Genomic DNA, 26,034 nt, shown 5'->3' with positions numbered 1-26,034 from the left:
TTATTTTATTGCCTGGCCGTAAAATTCCAGGGATCTGTGGACTTTGCCTGTTTGTCTTCTGGCTCAGCCTAGCAACAGCAGGGGGGCGGGGGGAATAGCTCTGTGCCTGAATTTTGATGGGTTTATCATCTGAATCACAATTTAGAGAAAAGGTCAGGCATTCAACAGACATTTCAGGGAGTCAGGTATAAAATGCTTTGTCTGAGTGACAGCCCAGAAAGAAGTGTTACTCGGCACAGAACAAGCCTTGTAAGATTTGGTTTAATTTAACAAGCTCTCTGATTTAAATCCTGCAGCTCCAGTCCAGGTTTTGCTATACATTTAGTCCTATTTTGGAGGATTTAATAAAACGTAGGGTAAATATACGATTACTTTTTTTTTTTCCCTCTCAGGATCCTGCAAAGAGGAAGAAAGCTTGAAGACTCTTTTAACACAGTCCTGACTAAAGGGTGTGTTAGAGCTGGACAACACCAGAGGAAGTTGGCTTGAGCGGGCAACGAGGAAATAATGGTTCTGAAGCGGGAAGGGAGCTAGCCCTGTTCCAGAAGGGTTTTGCAGCTAAGTTCCTCTTCCACTCTTGGCTCTTCCCTGAACTTGCTGCTTCCTGGTTGGCTGTTCCTGCTGCAGGAAGCGAACAGAGCAGCTGCTCGGCGTCTGTCCAGCCTGAACCACAGCTGCTTTTGAGAGCATGGCTGCAGGCGTAGAGGGGGCTCAGAAGAGGCCAGGGCCTGGACACCTGGCAGCAGGTAAGTGACTCAGGATGGGTGGGTACCTACGCACATCTGCAAGCCAGAAATTGGGACCGCTACATGTTTTTCTGCCAGCACTGACCATTCCTGAGTACAAACTAACTTCAAAGGTCTCCGTTGGCTTCAAGTATGTAATGCAGAAAAAGGAGGCCAGCGGCTTCTCCTTTACACTTGAGGTAGCTGGGGAATGAGAACAATTCCAAAGGCAGCTGCTTTGCCTGCAGGAGGGTATCAGACCGACTTTGCCTGATTCATAGGAAACTTCCCCACTGGGCCAGACAGCTGTGATTGTTTCCAGAGACCTTTGGGTTTGGTCATGCGTAATGGATAAGATGGCAGGAGAGGAGAGCCATCAGCCTTGAGATTGCAAATAGACTTGGAAGAATGGGAAGGGGAAGGTGCATCTTTGTTAGCAACTCAGCCCTGCAGATTTCACATAGTAATGGCAACCCTCATTTGGTAAAAAATTAGCCAAGAATCCTGTTCCTTCTGTTTTCTGTTCTTAAAAGTTTATCCTCTTCTGCTTCCAGAAATTAGCAAACGGCATGTAACCAAAATGTAACCCGACGTCTTAGTAAAAAATGTGCCAAGAGATTTTAAAAACTGGGTCATTGTCCACTAAGGTGTGGACTTTTCAAAAACGGCAGAGGGTGTTTTTCTTAAAAGTTTTGGTTGACCTCAAGAATTGATCACTTCTCAATTACTAAAAAAAAAAACCTCTTAATTCTGAAGGGAGGAGAGCATCAGAACATTTTGAGATAGGCTATTAAAGGGATCAGAAAAAAATATGTCTCTTTAAGGGCTTCAGGAGGGATGTGGTGGCGCTGCGGGTTAAACCGCTGAGCTGCTGAGCTTGCCGATCGGAAGGTTGGCGGTTCGAATCCGCGTGATGGGGTGAGCTCCCGTCGCTGGTCCCAGCTCCTGCCAACCTAGCAGTTCGAAAACATGCAAATGGGAATCAATTAATAGGTACCGCTTCGGTGGGCAGGTAACAGCGTTCCATGTAGTCATGCCGGCCACATGACCACGGAAGTGTCTACGGACAAACGTCGGCTCTTCGGCTTTGAAACAGAGATGAGCACCGCCCCCTAGAGTCAGACGCGACTGGACTTAATGTCAAGGGAAACCTTTACCTTTACTAAGGGCTTAAGGTTCATCGTAAGAATGCAAAAAGCAAAAATGTAGCCATGGGGAATCTGGCCAAGAGTCGGGCTGTTGTCTCTTAGTGGTCAGCTGGATGCTTCTGAGGTGCTCAGAAGGTGGAGACCTGTCCCTCTCCTTCAGTTGCTTCCCTGCAACTGGCATTTGGGGTCCCCCAATGATGAGCAAAATGGAATCTTGTCCTCCCCCAGTTCCTCCTCTGCCTCTTCTGTTTTCCAGGGCAGCAGAAATGTGATTTGGTCGCAGGGAAGTACCGCATCCGGAAGTACGAGGACAGAGACTATGACACAGCGCGCACCTTGTTTGCTCAAGGGCTCGAGGAACACATTCCTGTGGCAATATGGCACCTTCTCCGTAGTCCTCAGAGCCACCTGGTGCTTCTGACTGTGTTCCTTGGGACCTACATGAGCTCAGCTTCTCTTACCATCTCCCTGGTGGCTGTGGCCGCTCTCTTGGCTGTAGGCGTGATCTATATGAAGCGCTTGTGGGAAGGGTACATCCAAGATGCTCTTGCTGCAGACATGCGAGACATCAGGGGAACCTACCTGGAGCAGAAGGACTGCTGCTTCTGGGTGGTGGAGGCTGGGAAGGAAGTGGTAGGCATTGTGGCCGCCATCCATCCTGACCACCCGTCTTTGCGGGGCAGTGCCCGGGAGCTGAAGCGAATGTCTGTGAAGAAGGAGCATAGAGGCCAAGGGCTCTCCAAGGCCCTAACCAAGACTGTTATCCAGTTTTCCCAGGAGTGTGGCTATAAAGAAGTTGTGCTGGGTACCTCCATGGTGCAACATGTTGCTCAACGGACCTACGAGAGCATGGGCTTCCAGAAGGTCCTGGAGATAAATCCCTCCTTCCTGGCTAAGCTGTTCCGCTTTTACGTCTACTGGTATTGCTATAAAATCCCAGGAATTCTCTGAGATCTACCTCAGAACATAGTTCGCCACCCAGAGCAGAAGCGTCTGCTTGTGGAGCAAGTTCGACCTTCTGACCTGATGGCTCAGCAGGATTGCAGACTCACCCTCTCCTTGTTGGGAGTTCAGCCAACTGCTCTAAAGAGGCTCTGTGCGACCTTCACTCCACCTAAAGCTGGCTTCCCAACTGAATCAGTGACCACAGACACCCTGTCATCTGACGGCGTTGACGTGCCCTACAGCACACCTCAACGTCACCTGCTCTTGGAAGTGCTTACAGTCCTTTTATGGACAGCCACAAACTTCTCACAGAGATATTCTCATTTAAACCACATTCTCCTTAATCTGCCAACAGCTTGGAAGAGAAGGAACACACTGCAGCCTTTGTCACAAATGCCAGATCTGTGGCAGAGAGGGGGGAGTCCTCTCAGTGATGTGGTGCCGAGTGGGGGATGCTTCGCCTCCTTGGGGCCCCTTCCAGAATTGTAGGACTACACTTTCCATGATCCACAGTCAAGCGGGCCGGTGTCGATGGGAACTAGAACCCAGCATAACTCAAGGGGCCATTTCATGGGGGAAGCCTCATTGGAGCCCATCAACTGATTACAACCAGGACTAGCAGTTAGGGCTATTTGCCAGATGCATCTGTTTCCAGCTGACGGTTGAATTAAATCTGCCTACAGCCAGCATCAAAGGACATTGCTTTCCAATAAGCCTCTCAGGCTACAGGGAGTAAAAGACCATGCTGATGACCAGCAGGGCCCTTGGATGTTTCTGTGCAAGAGTCGCATTCCTGGGGCAGCGTGTTGTGGGGTGTGGCCTGTGCAGAAGTCTCAAAATCGGGGCGACTGACAAGGCTGAACAGAATGGGGCTGGCCCGGAAGGTATCGAGGGGAGGGGCTTTTCCCACAAGATCAACACTTCATTGGCCTTCTTGGACCCTGCGCACCACAAAACATCCTTCCAAGTGTAGAGTCACAGAATCATCACGGAGCTAGAATGGACCTTGGGGGTCTTCTGTTCTGATCCCCTGCCCACAGCAGACCAACCCAGACCAATGGCTGCCCAACCTTGAAGCCCTCCAGTGATGGAGCCTTCACTGTCCAGGTGGCTCTTCTGCTTAAGAGCTCTCACAGCCAGGAAATTCCTCCTGGTTTTGAGTTTGGATCTCCCTCTGTAAAGCTGCTATCTGCCGGTTCTGGGCCTACCCTCAGGGGCTTTGAAGAATAAATCCACACAGTTTGCCCGATGACACCCCTTCAAGCACTGGAAGACCGCAGGCCTGACTCCCCGCCGCTTTCTCTTCTTTAGGCTAAACAGACCCAATTCTTTTTATTCTTTTCATAGGATTTAGTCCTCAAGCCCGTCACCAGCTTTGTCACTCTTCTCTGCATTTTTTCTGGTTCCCCGGCATCCTTCCTGCATTCTGGAGACCAAAACTGGACACGGCATTCCAGGTGTGGCTTGACCAGTAGGACAGAGAGGAACCGCCTCTATTTGCAAGCACACTTCCTTCCAGATCACTAACCAGCATAGAAGAACAGTTTTGGTGAGAGATGAGGGGAAAAAGAGGACTTTAGAAAACAGAAAAGGCTGAGCGCGCCAAAAAGTACTGTGACGCTGAAAGTTTCACGGCACCTTCAGTGTTACAGCCTCACGTTACCTATCGGTAGAGGGACGCCTATCTATTTCATCACTTTCAAGAGCTTTGCCCCGTCCCACCTTTTACTAACTCACCTTCATTTATGATTCATCCTACACTGGAAGTTCTTAGAAAGGCAGAACAAAACCACAAAGCCAATTAAAAAGTAAGTAATTTAAAAAGAAAGACGTTGAGTCCCCACATCCTTGAAAGCAGGGGATAAACCAGGAAAGCAAAGAATGATTGTTTAAAGACATGCAGTAGCTTTGATCTGGAATTTTTTTAAAATCAGCTCACCCACAGCTTCAGATTTAGGCTTTTTATTTTTGTTCATTTTGTTTCATTTTCTACTTTATTCCCTTTTACAAAACTCAAGAGTCAGTGTTTTCGGAATTTAATGAATTCCATATTGGGTCACTCCTCTTTATCATTTGTCTAACCCCAAATCTCTCCCTCTTGAAATAATAGATTTTCCCCCTTATCTTTAGGCTAACCACACCCTGGTTGGTGTCCTCCTAAAGTTACTCTCTCAAGGGGCAACAGGGCTGGAAAAAAAATTAAAAAACTAATTTTCCTTGCCAGAAATTTTGCATTTATTTTTCCATGTTCTGATCTAATTTTACTAAAAACTAAAGTGTTATTCTGTCCTTTATATGATAGCCTTCTTCATCTAAACCAGTGTTTTTCAAACTGGGGAATTCTGGGAGTTGAAGTCCACACATCTTAAAATTGCCAAGTTTGAAAAACACTGGTCAAAACTGTTTCAATTCCTAACGGCTCTTAACTGCGTGATCGCTTTCCCTTAATTGGTGCCTTATACCTTTTTGCCCAGCATGTAATGTTCCTTCTGTTTCCCCCTCCTCTGAAGCTTTACTTGTGCATAAAGTTGTTTTTCCTCTGATACTGTAATGTTGTGGCTTTCTGAGACTGGAGGCGCTTCCTGCCTATCTGTTGCAAAGTATAAATAGTTACAGTCTATTTCATGGAAAGGCTGAGTTGGCTCTTCCCTAGCTCAGCCATCAAAACTGTAATGGTTGCCTAACCTAATTGAACCAGACTCACAAGTGAACTTTATGAAATCTGATTTATTGAAGGATTAGTATGCAACTACAGAGAAAGCTGAGAATGAGCAAAAGCGCGCCAAATACAAATTAAGAACCCTCGGCTCCAAACGTAAGACCTCCCACCACCAAGCCGTTCTAACCATCCCCCCCCCCCCAGGTGCCAGTAACTGTCTTCACCATTCCTGGGAAAGCAACCTTGAGCAGTTGAGAAAACCCAAACACATTCCATTCCTTCGACCCAGAGATAACAGTCCGGGCTATGGAAGCCTCCCTTCCCTGCAAATCAAACACGCAATTAGCAAACGACATGTGAAGTGTTACGATGTACCAGGCACATTGAAACAGTGAACATGACAAAAACTGCTGGATCAATTTTCCATCCGCTTTGTAATTCCCAGAAATGGAAAATGTGGATGGAGGTAGCTCTTCCTCCTCCCATTTTTCCCTCTAACCACCACCCTGCAAAATGGGTTGGACTGCTGGTGCATGACTGGCCCAAAGTCACTCGGTGGGTAGACTTGAACCAGATTCTTGACTGCCCATCTCAGATACAGCTCCTGGACGCGTCGTCTCCACTTTTAGCCACCATGAACATCAAACCATCTCCTCCCCACCGTCACCTATTCCATTGCACACCGAAGTGGCAGGTTCCCCGCTCTGCTCTTTCTCCCGCCTCCTCCCCTTTTTAGGGATGGGAACAGGAAGGGAATTAATTTTAATTAAAGGAGCACCCTGTGACTGAAGCCCAGAGAACGGAAGAGGCTCACAATTGTTGTTCCAAAGCCCTCAGATCAGTCAAGAGGGTAGGAAGATCCTCTTGTTCAGTGTTTCTCAACCTTGGCAACTTGAAGATATCTGGACCTCAAATCCCAGAATGGCCAGGGAATTCTGGGAGTTGAAGTCCACACATCTTCAAGTTGCCACGGTTGAGAAACACTGCTCGTTAGTGAAGCTGCTGACCTGCATGGTCCAGGGTTCAATATGCATGGGGGGGGGGATTCCTGCCAGGTAAGCTAGGGGGAACCCACGGGCCAACTTGATTGCAACATATAAGTGACCCCCGCACCAGGAACTTCTCTTGTTTCTCTGCAGTCCTGGCCTGTGCAGGTGGGTCAGCCAAGACTCCGATGTCGGTGGCTGTTTTTAATTTCCTCCTTGGTCTTCCAACCCCTTCGTCCACAGGCAGGAACACAGCAAAGCGGCTCAACTTTTAAAGCAAAAACTTACAGGGGGTTACAAGGCGTGTGGGTCCAGAAGAAATTGAGCTCATTGGGTCAGGCCGAGTAAGAGCAGAAGTCTCTGAGAAAGCCAGGGTGTCCCCACCGTGGCCACCGTCTTGCCTTTTTTACCAAACCCTGCAGACACCCCTTGAGAAAGGAAAGGCTCTCAGTAGGCACTGCCCCTCACCCAGGTCCAGCAGCCAAGAGCTGATGGGGGCTAAAGCACTGGCACAGAGCAGGGCATTCAGAAGAGTGGGTGCACAACCAACCACCTTCACATCCATTGAGAGTTTTGCATCTGGTCTTCTGGGTGAGTTTCACACACTTGGGGCAGGAGCTGCCATCCCCTGGTTTGTTCAGTTTGGTTTAGACCAGACTTTCTCAACCTTTTGACCTTGGGGGAACCCTTGAGATATTTTCCAGGCCTTGGGGAACCCCTGCACATTCAGGCTCAAATATAGGCCAGAAGTTACAAAATCATCCTGTCTGTCTCATGGGTAGGCCTGTACAGATGCATTACAAGTGTTCGTAAGCTAAAAATAAAGAATGAAACCTACCTCTTTAATGTGAAGTTGCCCGAATTTGGAACAATTTTTTAAATAAATCGTGATCTCCCAGGGAACCCCTAGGGGCCTCTTGCGGAACCTGAGGGTGCTACCGAACCCTGGTTGAGAAACCCTGGTTTAGACAGAGACATGAACCCAAATAATGATAGGGGACCCAAATTCACCATGCGTGTTTAAACATCGGGAAGTTGGCACCATGTGGGAACCAAGCCAGTCACCCATTTTGCAAGCCACCCATTCCCAAACTGGTGGTCTCCAGACCTGGTGGGCTACTGTTTCCACCATCCTTGCCCATATAAACAGCAGGGATAGTTACTGTAGTCTAGCATATCTGCAGAGCGTGAGTTGCAGAAGGTTGAGTTTTACTGTCACAGATATTTCCTTGACACAAAGATGGACTGCCCAGCAATCTTCAAGCATGTTCAATTCTTGGAGATGCTGCAACTCCAGCTTCAGCATCAGAAACCAAAAAAGACTCCACCTGCCCCCTGCAGACCACAGACTGTAAATACAAGCTAGCTCACTTGCCATAGAGCAGTGTTTCTCAACCTTAGCAACTTGAAGACGTGTGGACTTCAACTCCCAGAATTCCCCAGCCAGCATGCATGGCTGGCTGGGGAATTCTGGGAGTTGAAGTCCACACGTCTTCAAGTTGCCAAGGTTGAGAAACACTGCCATAGAGTAAAATAAGAGAGAGGACTATGATAATCCTACAGGTGTAAACAACAACGGGAAGGCTTTAATTTTTATAAAAGACACCGAAAAAGCAAGCGGAATATAGGACCAGGTCACAGAATTCCCTGCACGGTCTTCTGAGTCCGGGATCAGCAGTTTCTGAGTCCATCAGTACAAACGTTCTTGCAACCCTTCGGACCGTCAGTCATTGTGGAGTGTCTGTCTCTTTTTAGAGAGGCGTGCAGGCATGCGTAAGCAGGCACACATCGGTCAAACTCACATTTGCAACGGAAATCATTTCCTTCCTCCCTCCCATCTCCCTCGGGGTCCCAAGAGGGCCAAGGAGAAGGGGTCACTGGCTAGGCTCCCTCTTGGCAACCTGGAAGTGACAGGAAGGGGCAGTTAGGTCCGAGGCAGGGAAAACAATATCGAGAGGATCGTAATTCCAGAGAGCCGTTCCTGAAGCCGAAGCCTCAGGAACGGAGTCAGTGCTTCCAGGCCATCAGGGCGGTCGGCCCCAGGCACAAACCATGTCTTCTGAACTTCAGGACTCAACGGAGGTCTTCCGGACACTGCAGCAATACCCAACCACCTCCACCCAACCCCTGGGCACAGGCCAGGTTAACAGCAAAGGCCACAGGGACGTGCTCTCCTTTTATCACACACCCGAGCCCACACATCAGTCGCGGTGCCCAAAGAATAGAACAATCGGCATGGCCAAGGCTTCGCCTTCACCCTGGAAGAGGTCCTTTTCCTCGTCCTGGCAGGAGATGACCTTCAGTAGTGCTTAAAGGGGATCCTGCGCCTCCAGTGCAGCGAAGCATCTCGCCAGTAGAAGGGCTCCTGGCGCGTGGCAAAGGGAGTGTCCGCGTACGCTCTTTTTTGATGCCACCTGGGCCTTGGGGGAATGTTTTCTTCATTGTGGGAGGGGTAAGGCAGAAAGGGGCTTGGGAGGCCCCACGGATGGCAGCCAAAGTTCTCGCATGCCACATCTACAGAGAAAGTATAACAAGAGAGGATGAAGCGGTAGCGAAGGTTTCTCTGCTGGGCACCCCGGCCAATGCTGATGATCAGAGAAGAGACGCTGACACAACCCTCTTATGACTTCATTTCTGATTAGCTCATTTTCAGGCCTCACACAATCCCCAGAACCACAATCGAATCCAACAGGAAGCCACCGAAAAGCAAACCCAAACTAGCAAAACTCTGCATACTGGACTCTGGTAACCACTCCGTTTGCCACGGATCTGGTGCGACACACTGTGTGAACCCAGCCTGTGCCTTGCCAGCTCCTCACTTCGTGCCTCTGCATACAAACCAGAAGATGTGGCCCTTGTTAGCTCGTTCAGGTGGTCCTCTGTCAACAACCACTCATTTAGCAATCGTTCGAACTTATGACGGCGCTGTACAAGTAGTACTTAAGTCCAGTCCTCAAAGTTCTGGCCATCGCAGCGTCCTGCGGTCACGTGATCGCGATTTGCGACCTTCCCTGCCAGCTTCCCACAAGCAAAGTCAAAGGAGAAGCCGGCGGGAAGTTGGAAGTCGCGATCACGAGGTCCTCACTTAACCACCTGCGGTGTTTTGCTTAACGACAGTAACCAGGGATTGCCGGAACTGCTGTCGCACTTTACAACCGCATCAACTTAGCGACAGAAATTCCAGTCCCAATTGCCGTTGTTAAGCGAGGTTTTCCCCAATCTCACTTCCCCGAGAAGCGAAAGTGGTTTCCTTCGCACGCCATGCCTGCTTCTGGTTGAGCTAGCAATGGCTAACGGTTAGCCGATACTGAGAGAGCGCACGAGCGCATGCACACAATACTGACCTCTGAACATGCCGTCTGGGCAGGACAGGCCCCGGGAGTCCTCAAAGCTGGCAAACCCCGAGAAAGGCCTCACTGACCCCCGATCGTTGGGCACCAGTAAAGAGTCATCATGGAAACGGGGGGGCTCTGGATAAGGCCTGTAGGCTTCACGACGCATCACCACACCTATGGGATCAAAGAAGACCCTTTTTGGCTCCTCAACCACACTCAGCATCAGGGGTGTCCAAAGGGGGTAGTCCAAAAGGTCAAGATGGCGGCCACGACGGCGCCAGCAAAGCTCCAGCTGCTGAGTGCGACGTCCATAAACAACGAGGGGCTTTGATTGCACCACTATGGCTGCATCGTGACGTTTTTGACCATTCCCTGCCGACGCCTCCACTCCGCGTAGACCTTCCGCTGCTTACAAGCCTGGCCAGGGGCTCCAGAAGCCCCACGTTGCTGGATGGCGACCTCCAGCCTGCTAGAGCCCTCCCCATTGTCTCTCACGCCCCCCTCAGCCCCAGATACTTGCGTTGCTTGTGGGGCCATCCGGTTACGGGCCTGGGAGATCCCAGGAGGTCAGTGGCGTCTCCATATTGCCCGCTGTAGCTTTCTGGGTATTCTGCAGTGACCTCTGGTGCACCCGGGAGCCTGATGGCCATTGTTTGTTCTGAAGGAACAGGAGGACACTCAGGAAGGACACAACACACACAACACAACAGTGACATCTTGGAGAAAACCCTGCCCCCCCATTCCATCCACGCTGCTTCCCCAAAGCCAGTGAGGGTGCTGCTGCTAGTTTAATCATGAGGCATACCTGAAGGATGCCCCCCTCAGCCCACCAGGGTCCTTTCAGAGACAGTTCTGTGCCCCCCAAATCCCCCAGAAGCTGGGTGGCAAAACGGGTGCTTTAAAAGCCCTTCCAAGGTTTAAGACCCCCACTCTATCTCTTAAAACTCTCTAACCCAGTGTTTCTCAACCTCAGGAACTTTAAGATGTGTGGACTTCAACTCCCAGAATTCTCCATGCTAGCTGGGGAATTCTGGGAGTTGAAGTCCACACATCTTCAAGTTGCCACGGTTGAGAAACACTGCTCGTTAGTGAAGCTGCTGACCTGCATGGTCCAGGGTTCAATATGCATGGGGGGGGGGGGATTCCTGCCAGGTAAGCTAGGGGGAACCCACGGGCCAACTTGATTGCAACATATAAGTGACCCCCCGCACCAGGAACTTCTCTTGTTTCTCTGCAGTCCTGGCCTGTGCAGGTGGGTCAGCCAAGACTCCGATGTCGGTGGCTGTTTTTAATTTCCTCCTTGGTCTTCCAACCCCTTCGTCCACAGGCAGGAACACAGCAAAGCGGCTCAACTTTTAAAGCAAAAACTTACAGGGGGTTACAAGGCGTGTGGGTCCAGAAGAAATTGAGCTCATTGGGTCAGGCCGAGTAAGAGCAGAAGTCTCTGAGAAAGCCAGGGTGTCCCCACCGTGGCCACCGTCTTGCCTTTTTTACCAAACCCTGCAGACACCCCTTGAGAAAGGAAAGGCTCTCAGTAGGCACTGCCCCTCACCCAGGTCCAGCAGCCAAGAGCTGATGGGGGCTAAAGCACTGGCACAGAGCAGGGCATTCAGAAGAGTGGGTGCACAACCAACCACCTTCACATCCATTGAGAGTTTTGCATCTGGTCTTCTGGGTGAGTTTCACACACTTGGGGCAGGAGCTGCCATCCCCTGGTTTGTTCAGTTTGGTTTAGACCAGACTTTCTCAACCTTTTGACCTTGGGGGAACCCTTGAGATATTTTCCAGGCCTTGGGGAACCCCTGCACATTCAGGCTCAAATATAGGCCAGAAGTTACAAAATCATCCTGTCTGTCTCATGGGTAGGCCTGTACAGATGCATTACAAGTGTTCGTAAGCTAAAAATAAAGAATGAAACCTACCTCTTTAATGTGAAGTTGCCCGAATTTGGAACAATTTTTAAAATAAATCGTGATCTCCCAGGGAACCCCTAGGGGCCTCTTGCGGAACCTGAGGGTGCTACCGAACCCTGGTTGAGAAACCCTGGTTTAGACAGAGACATGAACCCAAATAATGATAGGGGACCCAAATTCACCATGCGTGTTTAAACATCGGGAAGTTGGCACCATGTGGGAACCAAGCCAGTCACCCATTTTGCAAGCCACCCATTCCCAAACTGGTGGTCTCCAGACCTGGTGGGCTACTGTTTCCACCATCCTTGCCCATATAAACAGCAGGGATAGTTACTGTAGTCTAGCATATCTGCAGAGCGTGAGTTGCAGAAGGTTGAGTTTTACTGTCACAGATATTTCCTTGACACAAAGATGGACTGCCCAGCAATCTTCAGGCATGTTCAATTCTTGGAGATGCTGCAACTCCAGCTTCAGCATCAGAAACCAAAAAAGACTCCACCTGCCCCCTGCAGACCACAGACTGTAAATACAAGCTAGCTCACTTGCCATAGAGCAGTGTTTCTCAACCTTAGCAACTTGAAGACGTGTGGACTTCAACTCCCAGAATTCCCCAGCCAGCATGCATGGCTGGCTGGGGAATTCTGGGAGTTGAAGTCCACACGTCTTCAAGTTGCCAAGGTTGAGAAACACTGCCATAGAGTAAAATAAGAGAGAGGACTATGATAATCCTACAGGTGTAAACAACAACGGGAAGGCTTTAATTTTTATAAAAGACACCGAAAAAGCAAGCGGAATATAGGACCAGGTCACAGAATTCCCTGCACGGTCTTCTGAGTCCGGGATCAGCAGTTTCTGAGTCCATCAGTACAAACGTTCTTGCAACCCTTCGGACCGTCAGTCATTGTGGAGTGTCTGTCTCTTTTTAGAGAGGCGTGCAGGCATGCGTAAGCAGGCACACATCGGTCAAACTCACATTTGCAACGGAAATCATTTCCTTCCTCCCTCCCATCTCCCTCGGGGTCCCAAGAGGGCCAAGGAGAAGGGGTCACTGGCTAGGCTCCCTCTTGGCAACCTGGAAGTGACAGGAAGGGGCAGTTAGGTCCGAGGCAGGGAAAACAATATCGAGAGGATCGTAATTCCAGAGAGCCGTTCCTGAAGCCGAAGCCTCAGGAACGGAGTCAGTGCTTCCAGGCCATCAGGGCGGTCGGCCCCAGGCACAAACCATGTCTTCTGAACTTCAGGACTCAACGGAGGTCTTCCGGACACTGCAGCAATACCCAACCACCTCCACCCAACCCCTGGGCACAGGCCAGGTTAACAGCAAAGGCCACAGGGACGTGCTCTCCTTTTATCACACACCCGAGCCCACACATCAGTCGCGGTGCCCAAAGAATAGAACAATCGGCATGGCCAAGGCTTCGCCTTCACCCTGGAAGAGGTCCTTTTCCTCGTCCTGGCAGGAGATGACCTTCAGTAGTGCTTAAAGGGGATCCTGCGCCTCCAGTGCAGCGAAGCATCTCGCCAGTAGAAGGGCTCCTGGCGCGTGGCAAAGGGAGTGTCCGCGTACGCTCTTTTTTGATGCCACCTGGGCCTTGGGGGAATGTTTTCTTCATTGTGGGAGGGGTAAGGCAGAAAGGGGCTTGGGAGGCCCCACGGATGGCAGCCAAAGTTCTCGCATGCCACATCTACAGAGAAAGTATAACAAGAGAGGATGAAGCGGTAGCGAAGGTTTCTCTGCTGGGCACCCCGGCCAATGCTGATGATCAGAGAAGAGACGCTGACACAACCCTCTTATGACTTCATTTCTGATTAGCTCATTTTCAGGCCTCACACAATCCCCAGAACCACAATCGAATCCAACAGGAAGCCACCGAAAAGCAAACCCAAACTAGCAAAACTCTGCATACTGGACTCTGGTAACCACTCCGTTTGCCACGGATCTGGTGCGACACACTGTGTGAACCCAGCCTGTGCCTTGCCAGCTCCTCACTTCGTGCCTCTGCATACAAACCAGAAGATGTGGCCCTTGTTAGCTCGTTCAGGTGGTCCTCTGTCAACAACCACTCATTTAGCAATCGTTCGAACTTATGACGGCGCTGTACAAGTAGTACTTAAGTCCAGTCCTCAAAGTTCTGGCCATCGCAGCGTCCTGCGGTCACGTGATCGCGATTTGCGACCTTCCCTGCCAGCTTCCCACAAGCAAAGTCAAAGGAGAAGCCGGCGGGAAGTTGGAAGTCGCGATCACGAGGTCCTCACTTAACCACCTGCGGTGTTTTGCTTAACGACAGTAACCAGGGATTGCCGGAACTGCTGTCGCACTTTACAACCGCATCAACTTAGCGACAGAAATTCCAGTCCCAATTGCCGTTGTTAAGCGAGGTTTTCCCCAATCTCACTTCCCCGAGAAGCGAAAGTGGTTTCCTTCGCACGCCATGCCTGCTTCTGGTTGAGCTAGCAATGGCTAACGGTTAGCCGATACTGAGAGAGCGCACGAGCGCATGCACACAATACTGACCTCTGAACATGCCGTCTGGGCAGGACAGGCCCCGGGAGTCCTCAAAGCTGGCAAACCCCGAGAAAGGCCTCACTGACCCCCGATCGTTGGGCACCAGTAAAGAGTCATCATGGAAACGGGGGGGCTCTGGATAAGGCCTGTAGGCTTCACGACGCATCACCACACCTATGGGATCAAAGAAGACCCTTTTTGGCTCCTCAACCACACTCAGCATCAGGGGTGTCCAAAGGGGGTAGTCCAAAAGGTCAAGATGGCGGCCACGACGGCGCCAGCAAAGCTCCAGCTGCTGAGTGCGACGTCCATAAACAACGAGGGGCTTTGATTGCACCACTATGGCTGCATCGTGACGTTTTTGACCATTCCCTGCCGACGCCTCCACTCCGCGTAGACCTTCCGCTGCTTACAAGCCTGGCCAGGGGCTCCAGAAGCCCCACGTTGCTGGATGGCGACCTCCAGCCTGCTAGAGCCCTCCCCATTGTCTCTCACGCCCCCCTCAGCCCCAGATACTTGCGTTGCTTGTGGGGCCATCCGGTTACGGGCCTGGGAGATCCCAGGAGGTCAGTGGCGTCTCCATATTGCCCGCTGTAGCTTTCTGGGTATTCTGCAGTGACCTCTGGTGCACCCGGGAGCCTGATGGCCATTGTTTGTTCTGAAGGAACAGGAGGACACTCAGGAAGGACACAACACACACAACACAACAGTGACATCTTGGAGAAAACCCTGCCCCCCCATTCCATCCACGCTGCTTCCCCAAAGCCAGTGAGGGTGCTGCTGCTAGTTTAATCATGAGGCATACCTGAAGGATGCCCCCCTCAGCCCACCAGGGTCCTTTCAGAGACAGTTCTGTGCCCCCCAAATCCCCCAGAAGCTGGGTGGCAAAACGGGTGCTTTAAAAGCCCTTCCAAGGTTTAAGACCCCCACTCTATCTCTTAAAACTCTCTAACCCAGTGTTTCTCAACCTCAGGAACTTTAAGATGTGTGGACTTCAACTCCCAGAATTCTCCATGCTAGCTGGGGAATTCTGGGAGTTGAAGTCCACACATCTTCAAGTTGCCACGGTTGAGAAACACTGCTCGTTAGTGAAGCTGCTGACCTGCATGGTCCAGGGTTCAATATGCATGGGGGGGGGGGATTCCTGCCAGGTAAGCTAGGGGGAACCCACGGGCCAACTTGATTGCAACATATAAGTGACCCCCCGCACCAGGAACTTCTCTTGTTTCTCTGCAGTCCTGGCCTGTGCAGGTGGGTCAGCCAAGACTCCGATGTCGGTGGCTGTTTTTAATTTCCTCCTTGGTCTTCCAACCCCTTCGTCCACAGGCAGGAACACAGCAAAGCGGCTCAACTTTTAAAGCAAAAACTTACAGGGGGTTACAAGGCGTGTGGGTCCAGAAGAAATTGAGCTCATTGGGTCAGGCCGAGTAAGAGCAGAAGTCTCTGAGAAAGCCAGGGTGTCCCCACCGTGGCCACCGTCTTGCCTTTTTTACCAAACCCTGCAGACACCCCTTGAGAAAGGAAAGGCTCTCAGTAGGCACTGCCCCTCACCCAGGTCCAGCAGCCAAGAGCTGATGGGGGCTAAAGCACTGGCACAGAGCAGGGCATTCAGAAGAGTGGGTGCACAACCAACCACCTTCACATCCATTGAGAGTTTTGCATCTGGTCTTCTGGGTGAGTTTCACACACTTGGGGCAGGAGCTGCCATCCCCTGGTTTGTTCAGTTTGGTTTAGACCAGACTTTCTCAACCTTTTGACCTTGGGGGAACCCTTGAGATATTTTCCAGGCCTTGGGGAACCCCTGCACATTCAGGCTCAAATATAGGCCAGAAGTTACAAAATCATCCTGTCTGTCTCATGGGTAGGCCTGTACAGATGCATTACAAGTGTTCTTAAGCTAAAAATAAAGAATGAAACCTACCTCTTTAATGTGAAGTTGCCCGAATTTGGAACAATTTTTTAAATAAATCGTGATCTCCCAGGGAACCCCTAGGGGCCTCTTGCGGAACCTGAGGGTGCTACCGAACCCTGGTTGAGAAACCCTGGTTTAGACAGAGACATGAACCCAAATAATGATAGGGGACCCAAATTCACCATGCGTGTTTAAACATCGGGAAGTTGGCACCATGTGGGAACCAAGCCAGTCACCCATTTTGCAAGCCACCCATTCCCAAACTGGTGGTCTCCAGACCTGGTGGGCTACTGTTTCCACCATCCTTGCCCATATAAACAGCAGGGATAGTTACTGTAGTCTAGCATATCTGCAGAGCGTGAGTTGCAGAAGGTTGAGTTTTACTGTCACAGATATTTCCTTGACACAAAGATGGACTGCCCAGCAATCTTCAGGCATGTTCAATTCTTGGAGATGCTGCAACTCCAGCTTCAGCATCAGAAACCAAAAAAGACTCCACCTGCCCCCTGCAGACCACAGACTGTAAATACAAGCTAGCTCACTTGCCATAGAGCAGTGTTTCTCAACCTTAGCAACTTGAAGACGTGTGGACTTCAACTCCCAGAATTCCCCAGCCAGCATGCATGGCTGGCTGGGGAATTCTGGGAGTTGAAGTCCACACGTCTTCAAGTTGCCAAGGTTGAGAAACACTGCCATAGAGTAAAATAAGAGAGAGGACTATGATAATCCTACAGGTGTAAACAACAACGGGAAGGCTTTAATTTTTATAAAAGACACCGAAAAAGCAAGCGGAATATAGGGCCAGGTCACAGAATTCCCTGCACGGTCTTCTGAGTCCGGGATCAGCAGTTTCTGAGTCCATCAGTACAAACGTTCTTGCAACCCTTCGGACCGTCAGTCATTGTGGAGTGTCTGTCTCTTTTTAGAGAGGCGTGCAGGCATGCGTAAGCAGGCACACATCGGTCAAACTCACATTTGCAACGGAAATCATTTCCTTCCTCCCTCCCATCTCCCTCGGGGTCCCAAGAGGGCCAAGGAGAAGGGATCACTGGCTAGGCTCCCTCTTGGCAACCTGGAAGTGACAGGAAGGGGCAGTTAGGTCCGAGGCAGGGAAAACAATATCGAGAGGATCGTAATTCCAGAGAGCCGTTCCTGAAGCCGAAGCCTCAGGAACGGAGTCAGTGCTTCCAGGCCATCAGGGCGGTCGGCCCCAGGCACAAACCATGTCTTCTGAACTTCAGGACTCAACGGAGGTCTTCCGGACACTGCAGCAATACCCAACCACCTCCACCCAACCCCTGGGCACAGGCCAGGTTAACAGCAAAGGCCACAGGGACGTGCTCTCCTTTTATCACAGACCCGAGCCCACACATCAGTCGCGGTGCCCAAAGAATAGAACAATCGGCATGGCCAAGGCTTCGCCTTCACCCTGGAAGAGGTCCTTTTCCTCGTCCTGGCAGGAGATGACCTTCAGTAGTGCTTAAAGGGGATCCTGCGCCTCCAGTGCAGCGAAGCATCTCGCCAGTAGAAGGGCTCCTGGCGCGTGGCAAAGGGAGTGTCCGCGTACGCTCTTTTTTGATGCCACCTGGGCCTTGGGGGAATGTTTTCTTCATTGTGGGAGGGGTAAGGCAGAAAGGGGCTTGGGAGGCCCCACGGATGGCAGCCAAAGTTCTCACATGCCACATCTACAGAGAAAGTATAACAAGAGAGGATGAAGCGGTAGCGAAGGTTTCTCTGCTGGGCACCCCGGCCAATGCTGATGATCAGAGAAGAGACGCTGACACAACCCTCTTATGACTTCATTTCTGATTAGCTCATTTTCAGGCCTCACACAATCCCCAGAACCACAATCGAATCCAACAGGAAGCCACCGAAAAGCAAACCCAAACTAGCAAAACTCTGCATACTGGACTCTGGTAACCACTCCGTTTGCCACGGATCTGGTGCGACACACTGTGTGAACCCAGCCTGTGCCTTGCCAGCTCCTCACTTCGTGCCTCTGCATACAAACCAGAAGATGGTCCTCTGTCAACGACCACTCATTTAGCAATCGTTCGAACTTATGACGGCGCTGTACAAGTAGTACTTAAGTCCAGTCCTCAAAGTTCTGGCCATCGCAGCGTCCCGCGGTCACGTGATCGCGATTTGCGACCTTCCCTGCCAGCTTCCCACAAGCAAAGTCAAAGGAGAAGCCGGCGGGAAGTTGGAAGTCGCGATCACAAGGTCCTCACTTAACCACCTGCAGTGTTTTGCTTAACGACAGTAACCAGGGATTGCCGGAACTGCTGTCGCACTTTACAACCGCATCAACTTAGCGACAGAAATTCCAGTCCCAATTGCCATTGTTAAGCGAGGTTTTCCCCAATCTCACTTCCCCGAGAAGCGAAAGTGGTTTCCTTCGCACGCCATGCCTGCTTCTGGTTGAGCTAGCAATGGCTAACGGTTAGCCGATACTGAGAGAGCGCACGAACGCATGCACACAATACTGACCTCTGAACACGCCGTCTGGGCAAGACAGGCCCCGGGAGTCCTCAAAGCTGGCAAACCCCGAGAAAGGCCTCACTGACCCCCGATCGTTGGGCACCAGTAAAGAGTCATCATGGAAACGGGGGGGCTCTGGATAAGGCCTGTAGGCTTCACGACGCATCACCACACCTATGGGATCAAGGAAGACCCTTTTTGGCTCCTCAACCACACTCAGCATCAGGGGTGTCCATAGGGGGTAGTCCAAAAGGTCAAGATGGCGGCCACGACGGTGCCAGCAAAGCTCCAGCTGTTGAGTGCGACGTCCATAAACAACGAGGGGCTTTGATTGCACCGCTATGGCTGCATCGTGACGTTTTTGACCATTCCCTGCCGACACCTCCACTCCGCGTAGACCTTCCGCTGCTTACAAGCCTGGCCAGGGGCTCCAGAAGCCCCACGTTGCTGGATGGCGACCTCCAGCCTGCTAGAGCCCTCCCCATTGTCTCTCACGCCCCCCTCAGCCCCAGATACTTGCGTTGCTTGTGGGGCCATCCGGTTACGGGCCTGGGAGATCCCAGGAGGTCAGTGGCGTCTCCATATTGCCCGCTGTAGCTTTCTGGGTATTCTGCAGTGACCTCTGGTGCACCCGGGAGCCTGATGGCCATTGTTTGTTCTGAAGGAACAGGAGGACACTCAGGAAGGACACAACACACACAACACAACAGTGACATCTTGGAGAAAACCCTGCCCCCCCATTCCATCCACGCTGCTTCCCCAAAGCCAGTGAGGGTGCTGCTGCTAGTTTAATCATGAGGCATACCTGAAGGATGCCCCCCTCAGCCCACCAGGGTCCTTTCAGAGACAGTTCTGTGCCCCCCAAATCCCCCAGAAGCTGGGTGGCAAAACGGGTGCTTTAAAAGCCCTTCCAAGGTTTAAGACCCCCACTCTCTCTCTTAAAACTCTCTAACCCAGTGTTTCTCAACCTCAGGAACTTTAAGATGTGTGGACTTCAACTCCCAGAATTCTCCATGCTAGCTGGGGAATTCTGGGAGTTGAAGTCCACACATCTTCAAGTTGCCACGGTTGAGAAACACTGCTCGTTAGTGAAGCTGCTGACCTGCATGGTCCAGGGTTCAATATGCATGGGGGGGGGGGGATTCCTGCCAGGTAAGCTAGGGGGAACCCACGGGCCAACCTGATTGCAACATATAAGTGACCCCCGCACCAGGAACTTCTCTTGTTTCTCTGCAGTCCTGGCCTGTGCAGGTGGGTCAGCCAAGACTCCGATGTCGGTGGCTGTTTTTAATTTCCTCCTTGGTCTTCCAACCCCTTCGTCCACAGGCAGGAACACAGCAAAGCGGCTCAACTTTTAAAGCAAAAACTTACAGGGGGTTACAAGGCGTGTGGGTCCAGAAGAAATTGAGCTCATTGGGTCAGGCCGAGTAAGAGCAGAAGTCTCTGAGAAAGCCAGGGTGTCCCCACCGTGGCCACCGTCTTGCCTTTTTTACCAAACCCTGCAGACACCCCTTGAGAAAGGAAAGGCTCTCAGTAGGCACTGCCCCTCACCCAGGTCCAGCAGCCAAGAGCTGATGGGGGCTAAAGCACTGGCACAGAGCAGGGCATTCAGAAGAGTGGGTGCACAACCAACCACCTTCACATCCATTGAGAGTTTTGCATCTGGTCTTCTGGGTGAGTTTCACACACTTGGGGCAGGAGCTGCCATCCCCTGGTTTGTTCAGTTTGGTTTAGACCAGACTTTCTCAACCTTTTGACCTTGGGGGAACCCTTGAGATATTTTCCAGGCCTTGGGGAACCCCTGCACATTCAGGCTCAAATATAGGCCAGAAGTTACAAAATCATCCTGTCTGTCTCATGGGTAGGCCTGTACAGATGCATTACAAGTGTTCGTAAGCTAAAAATAAAGAATGAAACCTACCTCTTTAATGTGAAGTTGCCCGAATTTGGAACAATTTTTAAAATAAATCGTGATCTCCCAGGGAACCCCTAGGGGCCTCTTGCGGAACCTGAGGGTGCTACCGAACCCTGGTTGAGAAACCCTGGTTTAGACAGAGACATGAACCCAAATAATGATAGGGGACCCAAATTCACCATGCGTGTTTAAACATCGGGAAGTTGGCACCATGTGGGAACCAAGCCAGTCACCCATTTTGCAAGCCACCCATTCCCAAACTGGTGGTCTCCAGACCTGGTGGGCTACTGTTTCCACCATCCTTGCCCATATAAACAGCAGGGATAGTTACTGTAGTCTAGCATATCTGCAGAGCGTGAGTTGCAGAAGGTTGAGTTTTACTGTCACAGATATTTCCTTGACACAAAGATGGACTGCCCAGCAATCTTCAGGCATGTTCAATTCTTGGAGATGCTGCAACTCCAGCTTCAGCATCAGAAACCAAAAAAGACTCCACCTGCCCCCTGCAGACCACAGACTGTAAATACAAGCTAGCTCACTTGCCATAGAGCAGTGTTTCTCAACCTTAGCAACTTGAAGACGTGTGGACTTCAACTCCCAGAATTCCCCAGCCAGCATGCATGGCTGGCTGGGGAATTCTGGGAGTTGAAGTCCACACGTCTTCAAGTTGCCAAGGTTGAGAAACACTGCCATAGAGTAAAATAAGAGAGAGGACTATGATAATCCTACAGGTGTAAACAACAACGGGAAGGCTTTAATTTTTATAAAAGACACCGAAAAAGCAAGCGGAATATAGGGCCAGGTCACAGAATTCCCTGCACGGTCTTCTGAGTCCGGGATCAGCAGTTTCTGAGTCCATCAGTACAAACGTTCTTGCAACCCTTCGGACCGTCAGTCATTGTGGAGTGTCTGTCTCTTTTTAGAGAGGCGTGCAGGCATGCGTAAGCAGGCACACATCGGTCAAACTCACATTTGCAACGGAAATCATTTCCTTCCTCCCTCCCATCTCCCTCGGGGTCCCAAGAGGGCCAAGGAGAAGGGGTCACTGGCTAGGCTCCCTCTTGGCAACCTGGAAGTGACAGGAAGGGGCAGTTAGGTCCGAGGCAGGGAAAACAATATCGAGAGGATCGTAATTCCAGAGAGCCGTTCCTGAAGCCGAAGCCTCAGGAACGGAGTCAGTGCTTCCAGGCCATCAGGGCGGTCGGCCCCAGGCACAAACCATGTCTTCTGAACTTCAGGACTCAACGGAGGTCTTCCGGACACTGCAGCAATACCCAACCACCTCCACCCAACCCCTGGGCACAGGCCAGGTTAACAGCAAAGGCCACGGGGGACGTGCTCTCCTTTTATCACAGACCCGAGCCCACACATCAGTCGCGGTGCCCAAAGAATAGAACAATCGGCATGGCCAAGGCTTCGCCTTCACCCTGGAAGAGGTCCTTTTCCTCGTCCTGGCAGGAGATGACCTTCAGTAGTGCTTAAAGGGGATCCTGCGCCTCCAGTGCAGCGAAGCATCTCGCCAGTAGAAGGGCTCCCGGCGCGTGGCAAAGGGAGTGTCCGCGTACGCTCTTTTTTGATGCCACCTGGGCCTTGGGGGAATGTTTTCTTCATTGTGGGAGGGGTAAGGCAGAAAGGGGCTTGGGAGGCCCCACGGATGGCAGCCAAAGTTCTCGCATGCCACATCTACAGAGAAAGTATAACAAGAGAGGATGAAGCGGTAGCGAAGGTTTCTCTGCTGGGCACCCCGGCCAATGCTGATGATCAGAGAAGAGACGCTGACACAACCCTCTTATGACTTCATTTCTGATTAGCTCATTTTCAGGCCTCACACAATCCCCAGAACCACAATCGAATCCAACAGGAAGCCACCGCAAAGCAAACCCAAACTAGCAAAACTCTGCATACTGGACTCTGGTAACCACTCCGTTTGCCACGGATCTGGTGCGACACACTGTGTGAACCCAGCCTGTGCCTTGCCAGCTCCTCACTTCGTGCCTCTGCATACAAACCAGAAGATGGTCCTCTGTCAACGACCACTCATTTAGCAATCGTTCGAACTTATGACGGCGCTGTACAAGTAGTACTTAAGTCCAGTCCTCAAAGTTCTGGCCATCGCAGCGTCCCGCGGTCACGTGATCGCGATTTGCGACCTTCCCTGCCAGCTTCCCACAAGCAAAGTCAAAGGAGAAGCCGGCGGGAAGTTGGAAGTCGCGATCACGAGGTCCTCACTTAACCACCTGCGGTGTTTTGCTTAACGACAGTAACCAGGGATTGCCGGAACTGCTGTCGCACTTTACAACCGCATCAACTTAGCGACAGAAATTCCAGTCCCAATTGCCGTTGTTAAGCGAGGTTTTCCCCAATCTCACTTCCCCGAGAAGCGAAAGTGGTTTCCTTCGCACGCCATGCCTGCTTCTGGTTGAGCTAGCAATGGCTAACGGTTAGCCGATACTGAGAGAGCGCACGAACGCATGCACACAATACTGACCTCTGAACACGCCGTCTGGGCAGGACAGGCCCCGGGAGTCCTCAAAGCTGGCAAACCCCGAGAAAGGCCCCACTGACCCCCGATCGTTGGGCACCAGTAAAGAGTCATCATGGAAACGGGGGGGCTCTGGATAAGGCCTGTAGGCTTCACGACGCATCACCAGACCTGTGGGATCAAGGAAGACCCTTTTTGGCTCCTCAACCACACTCAGCATCAGGGGTGTCCAAAGGGGGTAGTCCAAAAGGTCAAGATGGCGGCCACGACGGTGCCAGCAAAGCTCCAGCTGTTGAGTGCGACGTCCATAAACAACGAGGGGCTTTGATTGCACCGCTATGGCTGCATCGTGACGTTTTTGACCATTCCCTGCCGACGCCTCCACTCCGCGTAGACCTTCCGCTGCTTACAAGCCTGGCCAGGGGCTCCAGAAGCCCCACGTTGCTGGATGGCGACCTCCAGCCTGCTAGAGCCCTCCCCATTGTCTCTCACGCCCCCCTCAGCCCCAGATACTTGCGTTGCTTGTGGGGCCATCCGGTTACGGGCCTGGGAGATCCCAGGAGGTCAGTGGCGTCTCCATATTGCCCGCTGTAGCTTTCTGGGTATTCTGCAGTGACCTCTGGTGCACCCGGGAGCCTGATGGCCATTGTTTGTTCTGAAGGAACAGGAGGACACTCAGGAAGGACACAACACACACAACACAACAGTGACATCTTGGAGAAAACCCTGCCCCCCCATTCCATCCACGCTGCTTCCCCAAAGCCAGTGAGGGTGCTGCTGCTAGTTTAATCATGAGGCATACCTGAAGGATGCCCCCCTCAGCCCACCAGGGTCCTTTCAGAGACAGTTCTGTGCCCCCCAAATCCCCCAGAAGCTGGGTGGCAAAACGGGTGCTTTAAAAGCCCTTCCAAGGTTTAAGACCCCCACTCTATCTCTTAAAACTCTCTAACCCAGTGTTTCTCAACCTCAGGAACTTTAAGATGTGTGGACTTCAACTCCCAGAATTCTCCATGCTAGCTGGGGAATTCTGGGAGTTGAAGTCCACACATCTTCAAGTTGCCACGGTTGAGAAACACTGCTCGTTAGTGAAGCTGCTGACCTGCATGGTCCAGGGTTCAATATGCATGGGGGGGGGGGGATTCCTGCCAGGTAAGCTAGGGGGAACCCACGGGCCAACTTGATTGCAACATATAAGTGACCCCCGCACCAGGAACTTCTCTTGTTTCTCTGCAGTCCTGGCCTGTGCAGGTGGGTCAGCCAAGACTCCGATGTCGGTGGCTGTTTTTAATTTCCTCCTTGGTCTTCCAACCCCTTCGTCCACAGGCAGGAACACAGCAAAGCGGCTCAACTTTTAAAGCAAAAACTTACAGGGGGTTACAAGGCGTGTGGGTCCAGAAGAAATTGAGCTCATTGGGTCAGGCCGAGTAAGAGCAGAAGTCTCTGAGAAAGCCAGGGTGTCCCCACCGTGGCCACCGTCTTGCCTTTTTTACCAAACCCTGCAGACACCCCTTGAGAAAGGAAAGGCTCTCAGTAGGCACTGCCCCTCACCCAGGTCCAGCAGCCAAGAGCTGATGGGGGCTAAAGCACTGGCACAGAGCAGGGCATTCAGAAGAGTGGGTGCACAACCAACCACCTTCACATCCATTGAGAGTTTTGCATCTGGTCTTCTGGGTGAGTTTCACACACTTGGGGCAGGAGCTGCCATCCCCTGGTTTGTTCAGTTTGGTTTAGACCAGACTTTCTCAACCTTTTGACCTTGGGGGAACCCTTGAGATATTTTCCAGGCCTTGGGGAACCCCTGCACATTCAGGCTCAAATATAGGCCAGAAGTTACAAAATCATCCTGTCTGTCTCATGGGTAGGCCTGTACAGATGCATTACAAGTGTTCGTAAGCTAAAAATAAAGAATGAAACCTACCTCTTTAATGTGAAGTTGCCCGAATTTGGAACAATTTTTTAAATAAATCGTGATCTCCCAGGGAACCCCTAGGGACCTCTTGCGGAACCTGGGGGTGCTACCGAACCCTGGTTGAGAAACCCTGGTTTAGACAGAGACATGAACCCAAATAATGATAGGGGACCCAAATTCACCATGCGTGTTTAAACATCGGGAAGTTGGCACCATGTGGGAACCAAGCCAGTCACCCATTTTGCAAGCCACCCATTCCCAAACTGGTGGTCTCCAGACCTGGTGGGCTACTGTTTCCACCATCCTTGCCCATATAAACAGCAGGGATAGTTACTGTAGTCTAGCATATCTGCAGAGCGTGAGTTGCAGAAGGTTGAGTTTTACTGTCACAGATATTTCCTTGACACAAAGATGGACTGCCCAGCAATCTTCAGGCATGTTCAATTCTTGGAGATGCTGCAACTCCAGCTTCAGCATCAGAAACCAAAAAAGACTCCACCTGCCCCCTGCAGACCACAGACTGTAAATACAAGCTAGCTCACTTGCCATAGAGCAGTGTTTCTCAACCTTAGCAACTTGAAGACGTGTGGACTTCAACTCCCAGAATTCCCCAGCCAGCATGCATGGCTGGCTGGGGAATTCTGGGAGTTGAAGTCCACACGTCTTCAAGTTGCCAAGGTTGAGAAACACTGCCATAGAGTAAAATAAGAGAGAGGACTATGATAATCCTACAGGTGTAAACAACAACGGGAAGGCTTTAATTTTTATAAAAGACACCGAAAAAGCAAGCGGAATATAGGGCCAGGTCACAGAATTCCCTGCACGGTCTTCTGAGTCCGGGATCAGCAGTTTCTGAGTCCATCAGTACAAACGTTCTTGCAACCCTTCGGACCGTCAGTCATTGTGGAGTGTCTGTCTCTTTTTAGAGAGGCGTGCAGGCATGCGTAAGCAGGCACACATCGGTCAAACTCACATTTGCAACGGAAATCATTTCCTTCCTCCCTCCCATCTCCCTCGGGGTCCCAAGAGGGCCAAGGAGAAGGGGTCACTGGCTAGGCTCCCTCTTGGCAACCTGGAAGTGACAGGAAGGGGCAGTTAGGTCCGAGGCAGGGAAAACA

The 26,034-nt window shown here is 51.3% G+C and overlaps 1 protein-coding gene across 2 annotated transcripts in view; it reads left to right on the top strand.

Annotated features, from left to right (window-relative positions):
• Positions 1-593: 593 nt before the first annotated feature.
• Positions 594-26,034, top strand: part of LOC134501946 (N-acetyltransferase family 8 member 3-like) — a 104,298-nt gene continuing 78,857 nt past the window's right edge. The window contains exons 1-2 of one of the 2 annotated variants that reach the window (XR_010068402.1): positions 594-746; positions 2,130-3,071. Coding sequence is in view for 1 of the 2 variants with exons in the window: in XM_063309971.1 (XP_063166041.1) it covers positions 689-746; positions 2,130-2,824 (753 nt within the window). In the remaining variant the exon portion in view is untranslated. Of the gene's footprint in view, positions 747-2,129; positions 4,609-26,034 lie in introns of those variants that run through there. The other variant, XM_063309971.1, reaches the window with a different exon arrangement.

Source organism: Candoia aspera, chromosome 8, assembly GCF_035149785.1.
Source record: "Candoia aspera isolate rCanAsp1 chromosome 8, rCanAsp1.hap2, whole genome shotgun sequence".
Lineage (NCBI taxonomy): Eukaryota > Metazoa > Chordata > Lepidosauria > Squamata > Boidae > Candoia > Candoia aspera.
Note: the sequence above shows the minus strand (reverse complement) of the source record. Positions and strands in the feature narration are given on the sequence as shown.